Source organism: Primulina huaijiensis, chromosome 4 (genome assembly GCF_012295235.1).
Source record: "Primulina huaijiensis isolate GDHJ02 chromosome 4, ASM1229523v2, whole genome shotgun sequence".
Taxonomy (NCBI): Eukaryota; Viridiplantae; Streptophyta; class Magnoliopsida; order Lamiales; family Gesneriaceae; genus Primulina; species Primulina huaijiensis.
The window spans coordinates 22,427,222-22,440,596 of record NC_133309.1 but is presented as its reverse complement, the minus strand read 5'-3'; the positions used below and the strand labels follow the sequence as shown (position 1 = coordinate 22,440,596).

Sequence of the window (13,375 nt, the reverse complement as noted above, 5' to 3'; positions counted from 1 at the left end):
ATATTTAAATTTCTTATTATAGCTAAACATTTTATCAATAAACTCTTCAATTTCTTTGTAGTTTGTATACATTTATATGCATTAATTAATTTTTTTAATGATTATTTACAAATGAATTGATTTGTAATGATTTGGATACTATTATATTTACATCTANTTGTTACTCCTCTAAGGGGCGAGGCCAAAAGAACGGTTATTATAACCCACCGCATCAGGGCCTTAAACAAAACATATCAAATATCGGAATTTCCTTGCCATTTCTAATTCGANAAATATATTAATAATTGTTTTAATTAACTTTAGTTGTCCAATTGTGAAAATGTCAAATCATCTACATAAATCAAAATACTTAAATATATATATTTCAATTTTTAATTATCTAATTGTGAAAATCTCAAATCATCTACGTAAATCATACATATATTTCAAATTTTAATATCATAAGATATATGCATAAATTATACTCTATATTATTTTTATTTTAACAGTTTTAATTTTCTAACATAATTTATTCATAGGTTAATGGGTCAATAATATGAAATTCAAATTAAATGATAATATTAATTATGATTTAAATTCTATAACCATTATTTCTCCCTTTAATTTCTTTTGAAACTCACAAAGGCTCTACCTTATTGTAATTGTTGTTTGGAGTATTTGTAAATTCCTAAGAGCTTAAGATTGAAAAGTTTGATATTTTTTTGAAATTATATTTAAGATCATAGTTTTGACCTCTATTTTTTCTCGAAGAATTGCACGTGGGTAAGTGCAGATTAAGATATAGCAGTTTATTTAATTTATTTGTTTGGTTGTCGTTTTCTTTTTATTTTTCAAGTGATATGTCTTCCATTTTTTTCTTTATTGTACTTACTATTTACTTCTATGATATATATTTAGTGAGATGTTGCAATAATAGTAGATNTACAAATGGTATGATTTTTTTAATTAAACAAAGTACTTTATCTCCAACATAGATCATTATCTTGGATTATGCAATGACACTAGGTCATAAAGTACTTATTCCAAGAATGTCATTGACGCATTCTAATCTAAGGCTTCTTTTTAAATTTCAACAAAGACAGTATCATTTGATTGTATCATATGCAATGACAATCAACAGAAGTCTGGGGCAATCTTTGTCTCATGTATAACTTTTTTTGAAGAACCATGTATTTAGTTATGGTCAAGTGTATGCTGCTGTATCCAGAGTTACGAATCCTAAGGATCTAAAAATTTTGATATGTGATAGTGATAGCAACCCGAAAAATTCAACGACAAATGTTGTATTTAAAGGAGTTTTTCAAAATTTGTAATTTGTTTTGTTTTCTAATTATATGATCTACAATCCATTTAGTTTATTTGTATTTTAATTTAATTTATTTATTGAAATTAAAACCACATTAAAAGATTGTATCATGTTTATCATTTTATTTTGTTACGGTTATTGTTTTTTACATAATACATAAATTTATATGTGAGTACAATATAATTGATAATCACATTATGTCATTCATTGTCTAATACAAGCGTGATATTAATTTTCAGCCGAAATACAAAAATGACTCTTTTATTCGGTGTTTCATTGTTAAGATCTATATTATGAAAGTCACATTATAGAGAAAGTAAACAAATTATCATACATACTAATTTTAATAATCAATTAGATAAAATAATTGTCCGTGCGATGCACGGGTGAAAAACTAGTAAAGACTTAATTCTTCACTTGTTTTTGGGCTCAAAATTAAAATGCTGGGAAGTGAATCACAAATGAAATGTGAGCTAGTCGTTCTCGTTCTTTTGTCTAATTTATATGTCGTATATCAATAAAAACGTGTTGTTTTGGTAAATTTATACAACTATCCAAATCTATGATTATTTTTTTATAACAGTTAACAATCCATAAAACTAGCGTACAAATTATAAGCCGACGCAGTTTTTGATAATATTTGACGCACCAGATACGCTCCACGAGCTATGTTGATGGCCAATATATGTCGTTTGGACTGTTATACGCGACAAAATAGTTGTGTATGGATTATACATACCACTCCCAATTTCCTTTCAAACCAGGGGCCATTTATATACAATTACTTATTAACTAATGAATGAGTTATTAGTTTAATTAGTTAAATCTGTCTTGAATTTTAATGCAATTTGGATTCATACATTAGTTGTCTAAACTCTTGATTTTATGAAATCATATTGGATTCAAACTAATTCGAGATCGAGTCGAGTCGATCTAGCAAAAAGTTCTTTCAACATCCATAATATTTGTTCAAAACTCAAATATTAGTTTTGAAAAATAAAGTTATTTAACTTTTCTTTCTTTTTTAGATTTCACTCTCATCATTTTTTAGAGTATGATATCACTCAACTTATCTGCCTCTTGGCAATTATTTAGCTTTTCAACTTACAAATGTTGATAATAAGTCTTGAATAACGAAGTATTTTTAAAAAAATAATAATAAATAAAAAAGCATTTTTATTTTATCTATGAAAATATTTGAAATTCTTAATTTCCTCTATCGAGACTATTTAGCTAAACTCAGTCTTACAAACATACATATTAATTCAAAACAATTCTAAGATCGAATGTTTGTTGTTTTACAAAAAATTATAGTTTATGGTAACAGTACAATTCAAACCACCAAACTGTATAGCAGTCCAAATAATTTCATTTCTTGTTATTCGTGGAAATCAGACACTTTATATTGGTTCCAATGCCATTTATAGTATCAAGTTGTTATTTTACCAAAAATTATAGATACGATACGACGCAACTCAAATTTTTTAAACTATGTAACAACTCGATCACCGTTTTTGGATCGCTCTCCTAAAAGGTGTGACTGATTAACCAGATGAATCGAGTTTTTGCAAAAATAATCTTGGTGTGGGGAAATAAAAAACAATACTCAAAGGATTGTATAGGAAAAATATCACATGGAGGAAGCGTTTGGCAGTATCCCAGTAATTGTATCGGATTCCCTTTTCCTTCATCCATGTCCTTTATATTCAAAATAATATTTTAATATTTCTCTTGCTGAAAAAAAAAAATTATTTCCATTTGTTTGTTGCATTTGTTTATTCACATACTTCCATTTTTGTAGAATTTTGTTTATATAGATCTGTCAGCATTTATTATATATTAATATACAGTATTTTTTATAATTAATTTGATTTATATTCTAATAATGGTAATATTATAATTGTAAAAATTATTTAGGATCATACTACAAATTGGGGACTTGGAAAAAACATTAAAAAAATGGTAAAATAAAAATAGAGATAATATCATAATTTTCAAAAATAATGAGAGGTCAAACTACAATTTTGAAATTTGAAAACAATAAATAAACGATAAAATGAAAGGAAAAAAAAAAGAAACAAAAACATACCAAGATATCAAATTTGTCTCTACTACACCATTTCTATTCCGTAAGAACTCGCAGTTGCTACCTTTTGGTGTAACGTGTAATCCTTCGAGGTAATGCAATAACCTGCAAGTCCGCTAACCAAGTAAATCGTATTGAGTAAGTCACATACAATTAAATCATCCTTGAGCTAAAATTAAAATAAATTGTGGATAATATTAAATAGAGAGAAAAACTATTTAGCAATAGATTATTTATGATTTGTCAGGATAATTTTAATAAATTTAGATGGTATATATGAGATATTATATTTACACCACACAAATAGTTAAATCAATTTTGAATTTTTGCATTAAAAATAAACAAAATAACCTTTAATATTTCTTTTTTAGCTCCACCATAAAAATTAACACTTTTAAAGAATAATAATTTTTATACCCCTATTTATTTTTAATTTGGTAAAAAATTATATTAATAATAAAATATTATTTATATTTGGTACATAAAAATAAAAAAATATTTAATATTTTAAATGGATGATTTACACTTTGTCAATTCTTTTAAAAAGGCTAATGTTATTTTCATTTTAAAAAATTGTTGATCACGCTCTATTTCAAATTTTTATATTATAAATGGATATATTTACACTTTGTAAATTCTTTTAATAATTTATTAAATGAGTGAATAATCTTTAAACATATATTCAATTTTCGTATTTTTATATGCAAATTTTAATATTTATTTTTTTAAATATATTTTCTATATATTCTTATCGTGAGGATGGATATATAATTTCAAAAAGAAACTTTCAAATTTCCTAAGCAATACATTCTAAATCGGTGGATATTTATTTGAATCGATTGAATGTTTTATTTCACCATAAATATTTAAAAACTAGTAATATTATTGCAATTTTTTTCGATTTGGTTTTATTTTTTTATGAAATTATTATTTTTATTAGATATATATCATGTCTAATAAAAAAAATTAGCTGCTACAAAGAAAAATGTGAAATTAGAGATTTAAAAAATATTTTATTTTTACAATAGATAAAAGTTTTATTTTTAATTGTCACACAATACTTCAAGAGTTTTCTAGCCAACAGTGAAATTGCATTGATTATGTAGAATAATTTACAGGATTAAATGATTCAATAATATTATTATGTATAATATTAAAGTTGTACACTTTATTTTAAATTTTTTCTTATCATCCATTTGAAATATTAGATTTTTTATTTACCAAATTAATAAATTAATTTGTTAATATAACATTTTACCAAAATTAAAAATAAATAGTTGTCTAAAAACTACGCTTTAAAAGAGTTTATTTTTATGATGAAACTAAAAAGGATAATTTTGTTCCATTTTTAATGCAAAATGTAAAAATAAAGCGTATTTAACAATTTCTGAAGTGAAAATATCATTTATCCCGGTATATATAATATAAAATATATTTTGTTTTGAGCAAAAACTTGTGTGAGACGGTCTCACGGGTCGTATTTTGTGAGACGGATATCTTATTTGGGTCATCCATGAAAAAGTATTACTTTTTATGCTAAGAGTATTACTTTTTATTGTAAATATCGGTAGGGTTTACCCTTCTCACAGATAAAGATTCGTGAGAGCGTTTCACAAGAGACCTACTCTTTGTTTTGATATTATGTCTACCGACCGTGCTCACATCTGTACCCATTTTCACGCTAAGGGCATCTCCAACTTTATTCTCCATTTTTTCATTCTCTATTCTCCAAAATGGAGTATTGAATTCTCTATTTCATAAATCTTCTCCAACCCATATTCTCTAAATTTTGTAAATTCTTTATTTTTATATTTTTTATTCCAAATTATTTAACATAAAAATATTAATTATGTAATATGATATTAAACAAATTAAATTAAATCTGACTCATTTTTTAAAAAAATAATTCATTTATTTTGACATCAAATTTCAAGCCGCATACAATATTAAAACACATATATAGATCGATATAATTATAAACTACACATGATTTAAAGACTAATATTCCGAATTAGAGCATTCATCCCACAAATGGTCAATAAGAGCATCTCGGAGTGCATAGTGAGCCGATTTGTCTTTGATTTGACGATGATGTGCAAGAAACTCTTGGAATCGGACGTGTTCATCACGCACCATTTCAACTTCTGGGATGGGTGCTTCGCGATAATATGTGATTGGCATCTGCTCATCCCGCTCATCTTCAATAATCATATTATGCAGTATAATACGCGTTTTCATTATATCATGCAACACATGTTTGCTCCAGAATCGTGCAGGGCCAGTGATTATCGCTCATTTTGATTGCAATAGACCAAATGCTCGTGCCACATCTTTTCTACAACTCTCTTGTCGTGCTGCAAAGTATTTCTTCTTTGGATCTTGTGAATTGTTTGAACTAAAGTGGCCCACTTTGGATATATACCATCAGCTAGATAGTATCCTATGTTGTATTCTTTTCCTTGTATGATATAATTAGCAGGAGGAGCTACTCCATTGGCCAGATTAGCAAAGAGATGTGATTTTGACAACACATTAATGTCGTTGTTCGAACCTGGCAAACCAAAGTATGTCGTTGTTCGAACCTGGCAAACCAAAGCCGACGGATCTTCTAATAAGTTTGGCCAGTTCTTCGGCGGAACTTCTCCAACCGGGTCCGATCTAGGAGAGTACTAGTGTTTAGTCATCATTGCAGTGGAATAAAAATATGTCCATGTATATTTTTTTTATGATCGTCTATTTTATATGTTTTAATGTGAACTGTTTCTTATGTTTTAATGTGAATGCATGTTTAATTTATCTCAAGTTAACTAATTCGATTTGTGTTCAAAAAAAATATGTAATGTATTTTTTCACAATCTTATTTAATTATTATTTTCATTTGTTTTTTTTATCAAAATAATTCAATTACAATAAATAAATAAATAATAAATAATGAGAAAACTTGAAATAAATTAAATAATACCAAAAAATCATTAAAAGTTAATAAAAATATTGAAATAAACATTTAAATATATGAAATGAATAAACGAGAATTTTTTTTTTAAAAGGGTGTATTTGCAATTTTGGATAATGGCATTTTTGTAAATAATGTCATTCTCCAAAATATATATAGATATATGCAGCTAGGATTCGGCACTTTTGGAGAATTACTGTACATGACTTCAAAATGGAGATGATATATAGAGAATGGTTGGAGCATGGTTGGATCTCCATTTTCTCCAAAACGAAAAATGGTTGGAGTTGCTCTAAATACTCATGTAAATCCACTCAAAGACAGAGCCAGTGGGGGTCAAATTTTTTATTTTAAAAGGGTAGATGATTATAAATAATTATATTATTTTCATTTCTCTTTTTAAAATTTGTTTTTGTTCCCCATAAAATTTTTAATATATTTTTTTCGTCCCCTCAACTTTGTTTTTCTGGCTCCGTCTTTGCATCCACTAGGTAGGTAGCATATCAAAATCGTGTGTATATATATATAATCTAAATATTGTATATATAAGTTGACACACAACACACACACATATATAAATATATTAGAGATTATATAAATATATATAGGTATAATATATTATATTTAAAATTATATCTTCCAAACATTTATTAAGCGATATCTTATATTTTATAAAGGTGAAATAAAATAAAATTTATATACAATGACAATTTTCAATTAATATATAATTTCATGCATTATATATACACACTATTCTAATATACTAGAGCGTGTTGTAGTAACCATTTTTTTAAATTAATTTGTTAAAGCCTCGAACAAATTTAATATTATACCAAATTTAACCTAAATTTTTCTAATTTTCAACTTTCCATGATTTTATCTCAGGACAATTTCATATCTATATATAATTTCAAATTATCAAATCTCATCTCATATACGTAATAAAATATTATTTTTTATGTCAAAAAAAATATTAAATTTAACTATATGAATCGGATCAACTTCTCTCACAGTTATAGATCAATGTTACCATCTCACGAAAGATTTATTCATATATAATATATACCAATATAACTTTGCAGGCATCATATTAAAAAATTTATTGTTAAATAAAAATTTTTAATTCGAGATATTATATTAATATTTTAAATTTTAAAAACTTTTCTATAATAATTTTTTATGTTATAAGTGATATGATTATTTAATTTAAAATATAGATAAAGATAAAAAATAAATTCATTAGGATATGATAGAAAAAATATAATGCTTTGTAATTTCAGAAATATGTATTTTTGGTTTATCAAAAATCAGACCATGACATCTATATATATATATGTGTGTAGCAAATATTGGATGGGAAAATGACAACCGTTGATTAAAACTATAAATTCACATAAATATATTATATTATAGCGTGTACCAATAGACACTTCAGCACTTGCTCTTCTTTTCAACCAATTACAAGTCCGACAGACCAACGATTCAAATCAGCAGGCCGATGTTGTCTTCTTCCCGTCAGGTCAAAAACTCGACCAAACTTCCCAAAAAACAAGGGTAAAAGTAAAAGAACAAAAAACAAAAAATGGTAAAAAAAAAAAAGAAAAAGAAAAAGAAAAAGAAAAAAAGGTAACAAATCCCAAGTGCTCCATGTGGACAATTTTATCCTTAGGCCAAACACCAAGATTTTCATGATCCACAATGTATGGCCAACCTTAATACTAAATTCTTACAAGACCAAACGAAGTAACTGATACGGTCTCACGAGGCTATAATAGTAATTTAACTAACACCGCGATCCCTTTTTACAGTTCATGGCGCCGGCACTGGAAGTGATGGAGCTTATCAAGGAAGAAGGCCTAGCGCCTAAACTCGAGGCCTTGGCATAGCTCGAGGATGCTCCGGCACCGGAAGTCGTAAAGAACGCGCCGTTCAACATTAAGTCTCCTTCGGTCCTCCAATTCCAATTCTTCCATTCGCTTTCCGGTGCATCCTCGTGCTTGGTTACCTATAACAATTTAACCAATATGTTAATTAATAAATGCAACCATCTTTTTTTTTTATACTAACAATTTAATTAAGTGCTTGGTTGAAAATGTTGGGAATAGGGGTCAAATTATTTATTATCTTATGGATGGTTGGGTACGACCAAAATTGACGATAATGCGAATCGAGTCGGAGACGTGGGAAAATTGAGAAAAAAATTAAAAGAGCACGAAACTCCATTTTTTAAAATTCATGGTATTTTAAAAAATTTTATAAGGAAAAAACCTTATATTTTTACATCAAGCATAAATTCACTAAAGTAGGCCATGAATGTGTGTGTTACACATACTTGTGATACGATTCTAAATTTTGGGTTTTCTTTAGTTTGATTAAACAATTGTTTTTTGTTTAACCTTTTCAGACTCGGATTCGGGTTTGAGTTCGGGTTCTGTACTAACTTTTTGTCTAGAAATTTAGGCACGGGCAACATAATTCTTACCTCCTTGTTGAATCTGTCATTAGGGGCTAGAAATCTATTGCCCTGGCTATTGATGGTAGGGGCCGCACTCCCTCCAATGGCATACATCTCCCAATGGGTGTAGTCATTGTTCACCACATGGAAATATCCAAGCCTACATCTGCATATTAACATATATATACAAAATTAATTTTTTTTTTAAAAAAACTATATATTATAATATTTAAACATAATTTTGCTACAAAATCTTGAATAAATTAAGCTACTTTAGAAGTTTTTACCTTGGCATTCTTTGAACAAGTCCTTCCCCAAAGTGATTAAAGGCAATAGTAACTTGCATATTCTTATCTTGTGTGTTGGAATCACTATGCCCCATAAGCATGACCTTGTTGTGATGAGTCAAGTAGTTATTCGAGATGGTAATCGCGGTCGACCCGTGTATGGCGTCGATCAGCCCGTCGTTACAATTCGACAACGAGCAATGGTCGACCCAAACGTGGCTACCGCCGAAGATCGACACGCCATCACCGTCCGATATGGTCCTCCACCCATAATGCTTGGTGGAATCCCTCACATTAGCATTCCCCCCTTGCTTGCAGTCATGTATATTGATCCCATGAATGATGATATTCGTCACATATTGTATAGTGATGCAAGGGCCATTAGCAATGTGGACGCTAGCTCCCCTGCCATCGATGGTCTTGAACGAGTTCATTATCAGCTCTTCCTTCAATTTGATGACCATGTCCCGGGCAAATATGATCCACAACGGCTCTTCTTGAATGACGGCGTAGCGGAGCGTTCCGGGTTTCGGATTGACAGCGTCGTCGTCGCTCGGATCCGTCACGACGTAAATCTCACCATCTCTTCCGCCGATGGCGTTTTTGCCGAACCCGATACTACAGTCTGCCAGTTTCTGACGGTTCTTCTCCCAATTCGAGTCGCAACGCCAGCAGTCGTCGATCGGGTTACCCGTGTTGCACGACAAGAACCCCAGTTTCCTTCTCGATTCATTCAAACTCCTACATTGTACGTTATCGTAACAAATCAGACATTATAACATATAACCGAACAAGTAAATGCAAGAATGAGCTAAAAGAAAACCACCACCAAGTAGCAAACAAACCACACAAGACAACATTTTGCGAGACCCTTCAACATATATAAAAAATTCGACGACTAAACCGGTGCATACCTGTGCACTTCCTGGACTACCAATTCAGGGTCTTGTACAACCGGGAAGGATGCATTGGCAATGAGACACGGGAGAAGTCCACAGAAGAAGAGGAGGAGAAATGGGAATGTGAATGAAGAGAAAACCGACGCCATTTCTGGAATTTCAGAGCTAGTTCTGTGAGGAGAAACAAGAGGAAACGTAGGACTTATAAAGGGATAAAACAACAGACAATATAGCGTGAATTAACTAAACGAGTAGGCCCTCTACACACTGCTGATTTACTGGGATTACGGAGATTCCCTCATGTGACCGTTTTGGCCGTTAATCTTGTCCGAATATTACTGGAATTCGTAAATATTTTTGTTAATTTTGCTCCCAACTTTTGCCCTTTCGGAATGCAAATATGGTAAAGCACGTTCTCCAAGAAATACGCCAACTGTCTACACGCACATGTGCCTCGCGGCGTGGAGATAAAGCACTCGAGGAGCGTTGGTGAAACAGATATTGAACTCGAATTGATCGGAACTTTTGATAATGTGAGTAAAGTTTTAGTCGAAGTTGGATTATGCTCTTCCGATTAGTCACAATTTGTTGGTGTCTGTGTGACAAATCAGTTCAAAGTGCCGATACAAAATGAAATATGCCAGCAATGTCTGGTGTCATAATATAGTCATGTCAGATTAAACAAACAGTAAGTTTCTAGAGAGAATGTCTCACATATCTTTATTTTTAGACAGATAAACTATATCTATATTTACAATAAAGACTAATAATTTCGGAATAAAAAATTATATATGTCTCATAAAATTGATTCGTGATATCGATTCATTGAAGTTTCCGCGTCAAAGTAATTACAAGTTACCTATTTTAGAATTTTCCTTATATCCATACTCTAAATTCTAATTGGATTGTAAAATGTTGATGATTTTAATTTGAAATTCCATTGCTACAAGTCGGATATGAGAAAGGTGTTCATATTTTTCCTACCTATGTTGTTATTATTATTATTATTATTATTATTATTATTTATAATTTAATATTAATACTTAAAAAACAAAACAAAACAAAAGAGTCATATACTGTGGTCAATAACATTAATTATAACGTGCATGATAAAAACAAACTCATAAAAAAATTAAATAATAAAGGTTGAACTTCGAGCCATCTACATATATATTTTTAAACATTATGTCTTTTTCATTTGTAATCATGATTTACATGAGAATATTTAGAATAGGACTCGATCATCTGCTTTTACATGATAAATAATAATAATAAAGGTCGGAAAATTATGGACACCTTTTTCATATTGGACTTGTGGCAATGGAATTTCAAATTAAAATCATCAACATTTTACAATTCAAATATAATTTAGAGTGCTATGGATAAAACAATAAGCAAAATTCTAAAATAGGCCACTCGTAATAGCTTTGACACAAAAACTTATGTGAGACGATCTCACGTGTCAATTTTGTGATACAGATGTTCTATTTGAGTCATCCATAAAAAAATATTACTTTTATTGTAAATATGAACATGTTGACTGACCGTTTCACAAGAGACATACTTTAGATCACAACAAAAGCCTAAAATCTAGCACAAAGTTCCCAAATATGAAACGAAATCTTGTGTTCGAGACACTATTGTAACAATAAGATTAAAATTTGCTTATATGTATTCATTTATCAGATAAATTTTACGTAATCTATTATTAAATTTTCTCTTTAACCACCCCTTGATTCAAAATTATCCATAACTTCATAAAATTAATATCACTATTATATCATGCATTAATTTAAGCTACTTATATTACTAATCATCTAAGTTTAATTAGATCTACAATAAGAAATTGATATGTTTAAAAATAATAATTATGAGCAAAAACTTGTGTGAGACGGTCTCGTCGGTCGTATTTTGTGAGATGGATCTCTTATTTGGGTCATCAATAAAAAAATATTACTTTTTATGCTAAGAGTATTATTTTTTATTGTGAATATTGATAAAGTTGATCCGCCTCACAAATAAAGATTCGTGAGACCGTCTCAAAAAAACACACTCATAATTATGGATGTCAGTCGGCTAGCAAGAGATGATGATGATGATAATAATAATAATAATAATAATAAAAAATAAATAAATAAATAATTAATTAATTAATGATTATAACAAATTTTCTTGACATGCACAGAATTAATATAGCAATAATTGAAATATACTGCATGCAATTGATTAAATCATTAAACTTGAGCTACCACGGCTAGTGATATTAATTTTTTCATAATAAATATAAGAAAATAATGCTAATTTCATTTATTTCCCACCGACAGAAATAAATATATCTCTTTAATTGTGGTCGTAGATCTTTTTTTCCCCTGGAGGAAAAAAAAAAGAATTCTTTTAATTTTACTAATTCAAAATTCGAACTGAGCATTGATCCGTATAATTTGTTTGTATTTGAGACTTTCTTCATCTCATTTATTAAATATATATTTATAAGGATCACTAACATTATTCAAATATATATATATATATATATATATTGATCAGAAAAAACTAATTAATTGCAATGTAAAAAATTAGGAAAAACTACAATATTAATTGTATATATTTTTCATTTTGCGATTTTGATATTTAATGTTATCAAATTTTAGTTTTAATTAACTGTATTTTATGTGGAACCTATGTGGAGTCTACGTGGCTTCGACATTACGTTGCTGTATAATTATTACATAAGTATTTCTTATGAAAAATGACTAAATGGCCAAAAAATCGAAAGATAAATAACTAAAATTGAAATTTAACAGCATAGTTAACCAAAATATCAAATCAACGAATCTTGGATCGGCTTAGCATCTGTTGCGGGAAGATTATCGTCTCTCCACGTTAAGTTAAAACAACCAGTTGTTTGTAATTTATTTTAAAAATTTTCATTCACCTATTTGATATTTGTCTTGTAGTAATCCTATTCTCAAATCCTGGAGGGAAGCCTCGAGTGTTCAATTTGAAAACAGTGAATAAATTAATTATTTATTAAAATATTTAAAAACCCACCAAGTACATTGTATTAACACGAAAAATTTTGTAAGATCGTTAAAATTTTTGAAAACCCACCAAGTATATTGTATTAACATAAAATTTTTTGAAAAACAATCTCATATTGTTTCAATTTTATGAGACTCGTCCACAATATCTAGCATACGTAAATATTTTCATTACCGCATCATTATATTCCAACGCTACATCATCACCCAATGAAAAATGACCAACACTAAAAAAAATTGCAAATTAGCATATTATAAATCAAATATGTGCAAATTAGAGAACAAAAAAATATATATAAATTTTCGTACATGCGTGTATATATTTCAAAATTTTAGTTTTTTCTTGAAAAT

At 28.8% G+C, this 13,375-nt stretch overlaps 1 protein-coding gene across 1 annotated transcript; it reads right to left on the bottom strand.

Annotated features, from left to right (window-relative positions):
- Window positions 1-7,716: 7,716 nt before the first annotated feature.
- Window positions 7,717-10,195, bottom strand: LOC140975453 (probable pectate lyase 5). The gene is made up of 4 exons (XM_073439174.1): window positions 10,002-10,195; window positions 9,088-9,828; window positions 8,828-8,966; window positions 7,717-8,350 (listed from the first exon to the last, which is right to left on the bottom strand). The coding sequence occupies exons 1-4, from the start codon at window positions 10,133-10,135 to the stop codon at window positions 8,129-8,131; spliced, it is 1,236 nt and encodes a 411-aa protein (XP_073295275.1). The 5' UTR covers window positions 10,136-10,195; the 3' UTR covers window positions 7,717-8,128.
- Window positions 10,196-13,375: the final 3,180 nt, after the last annotated feature.

Coding starts and splice junctions, on each gene's coding strand:
- LOC140975453 (XM_073439174.1), bottom strand. CDS start 10,135: ATGGCGTCGGTTTTCTCTTCATTCACATTCCCATTTCTCCTCCTCTTC. Junction 9,829..10,001: donor GTAGTCCAGGAAGTGCACAG/GTATGCACCGGT, acceptor CGTACAATGTAG/GAGTTTGAATGAATCGAGAA. Junction 8,967..9,087: donor CTTGTTCAAAGAATGCCAAG/GTAAAAACTTCT, acceptor GTTAATATGCAG/ATGTAGGCTTGGATATTTCC.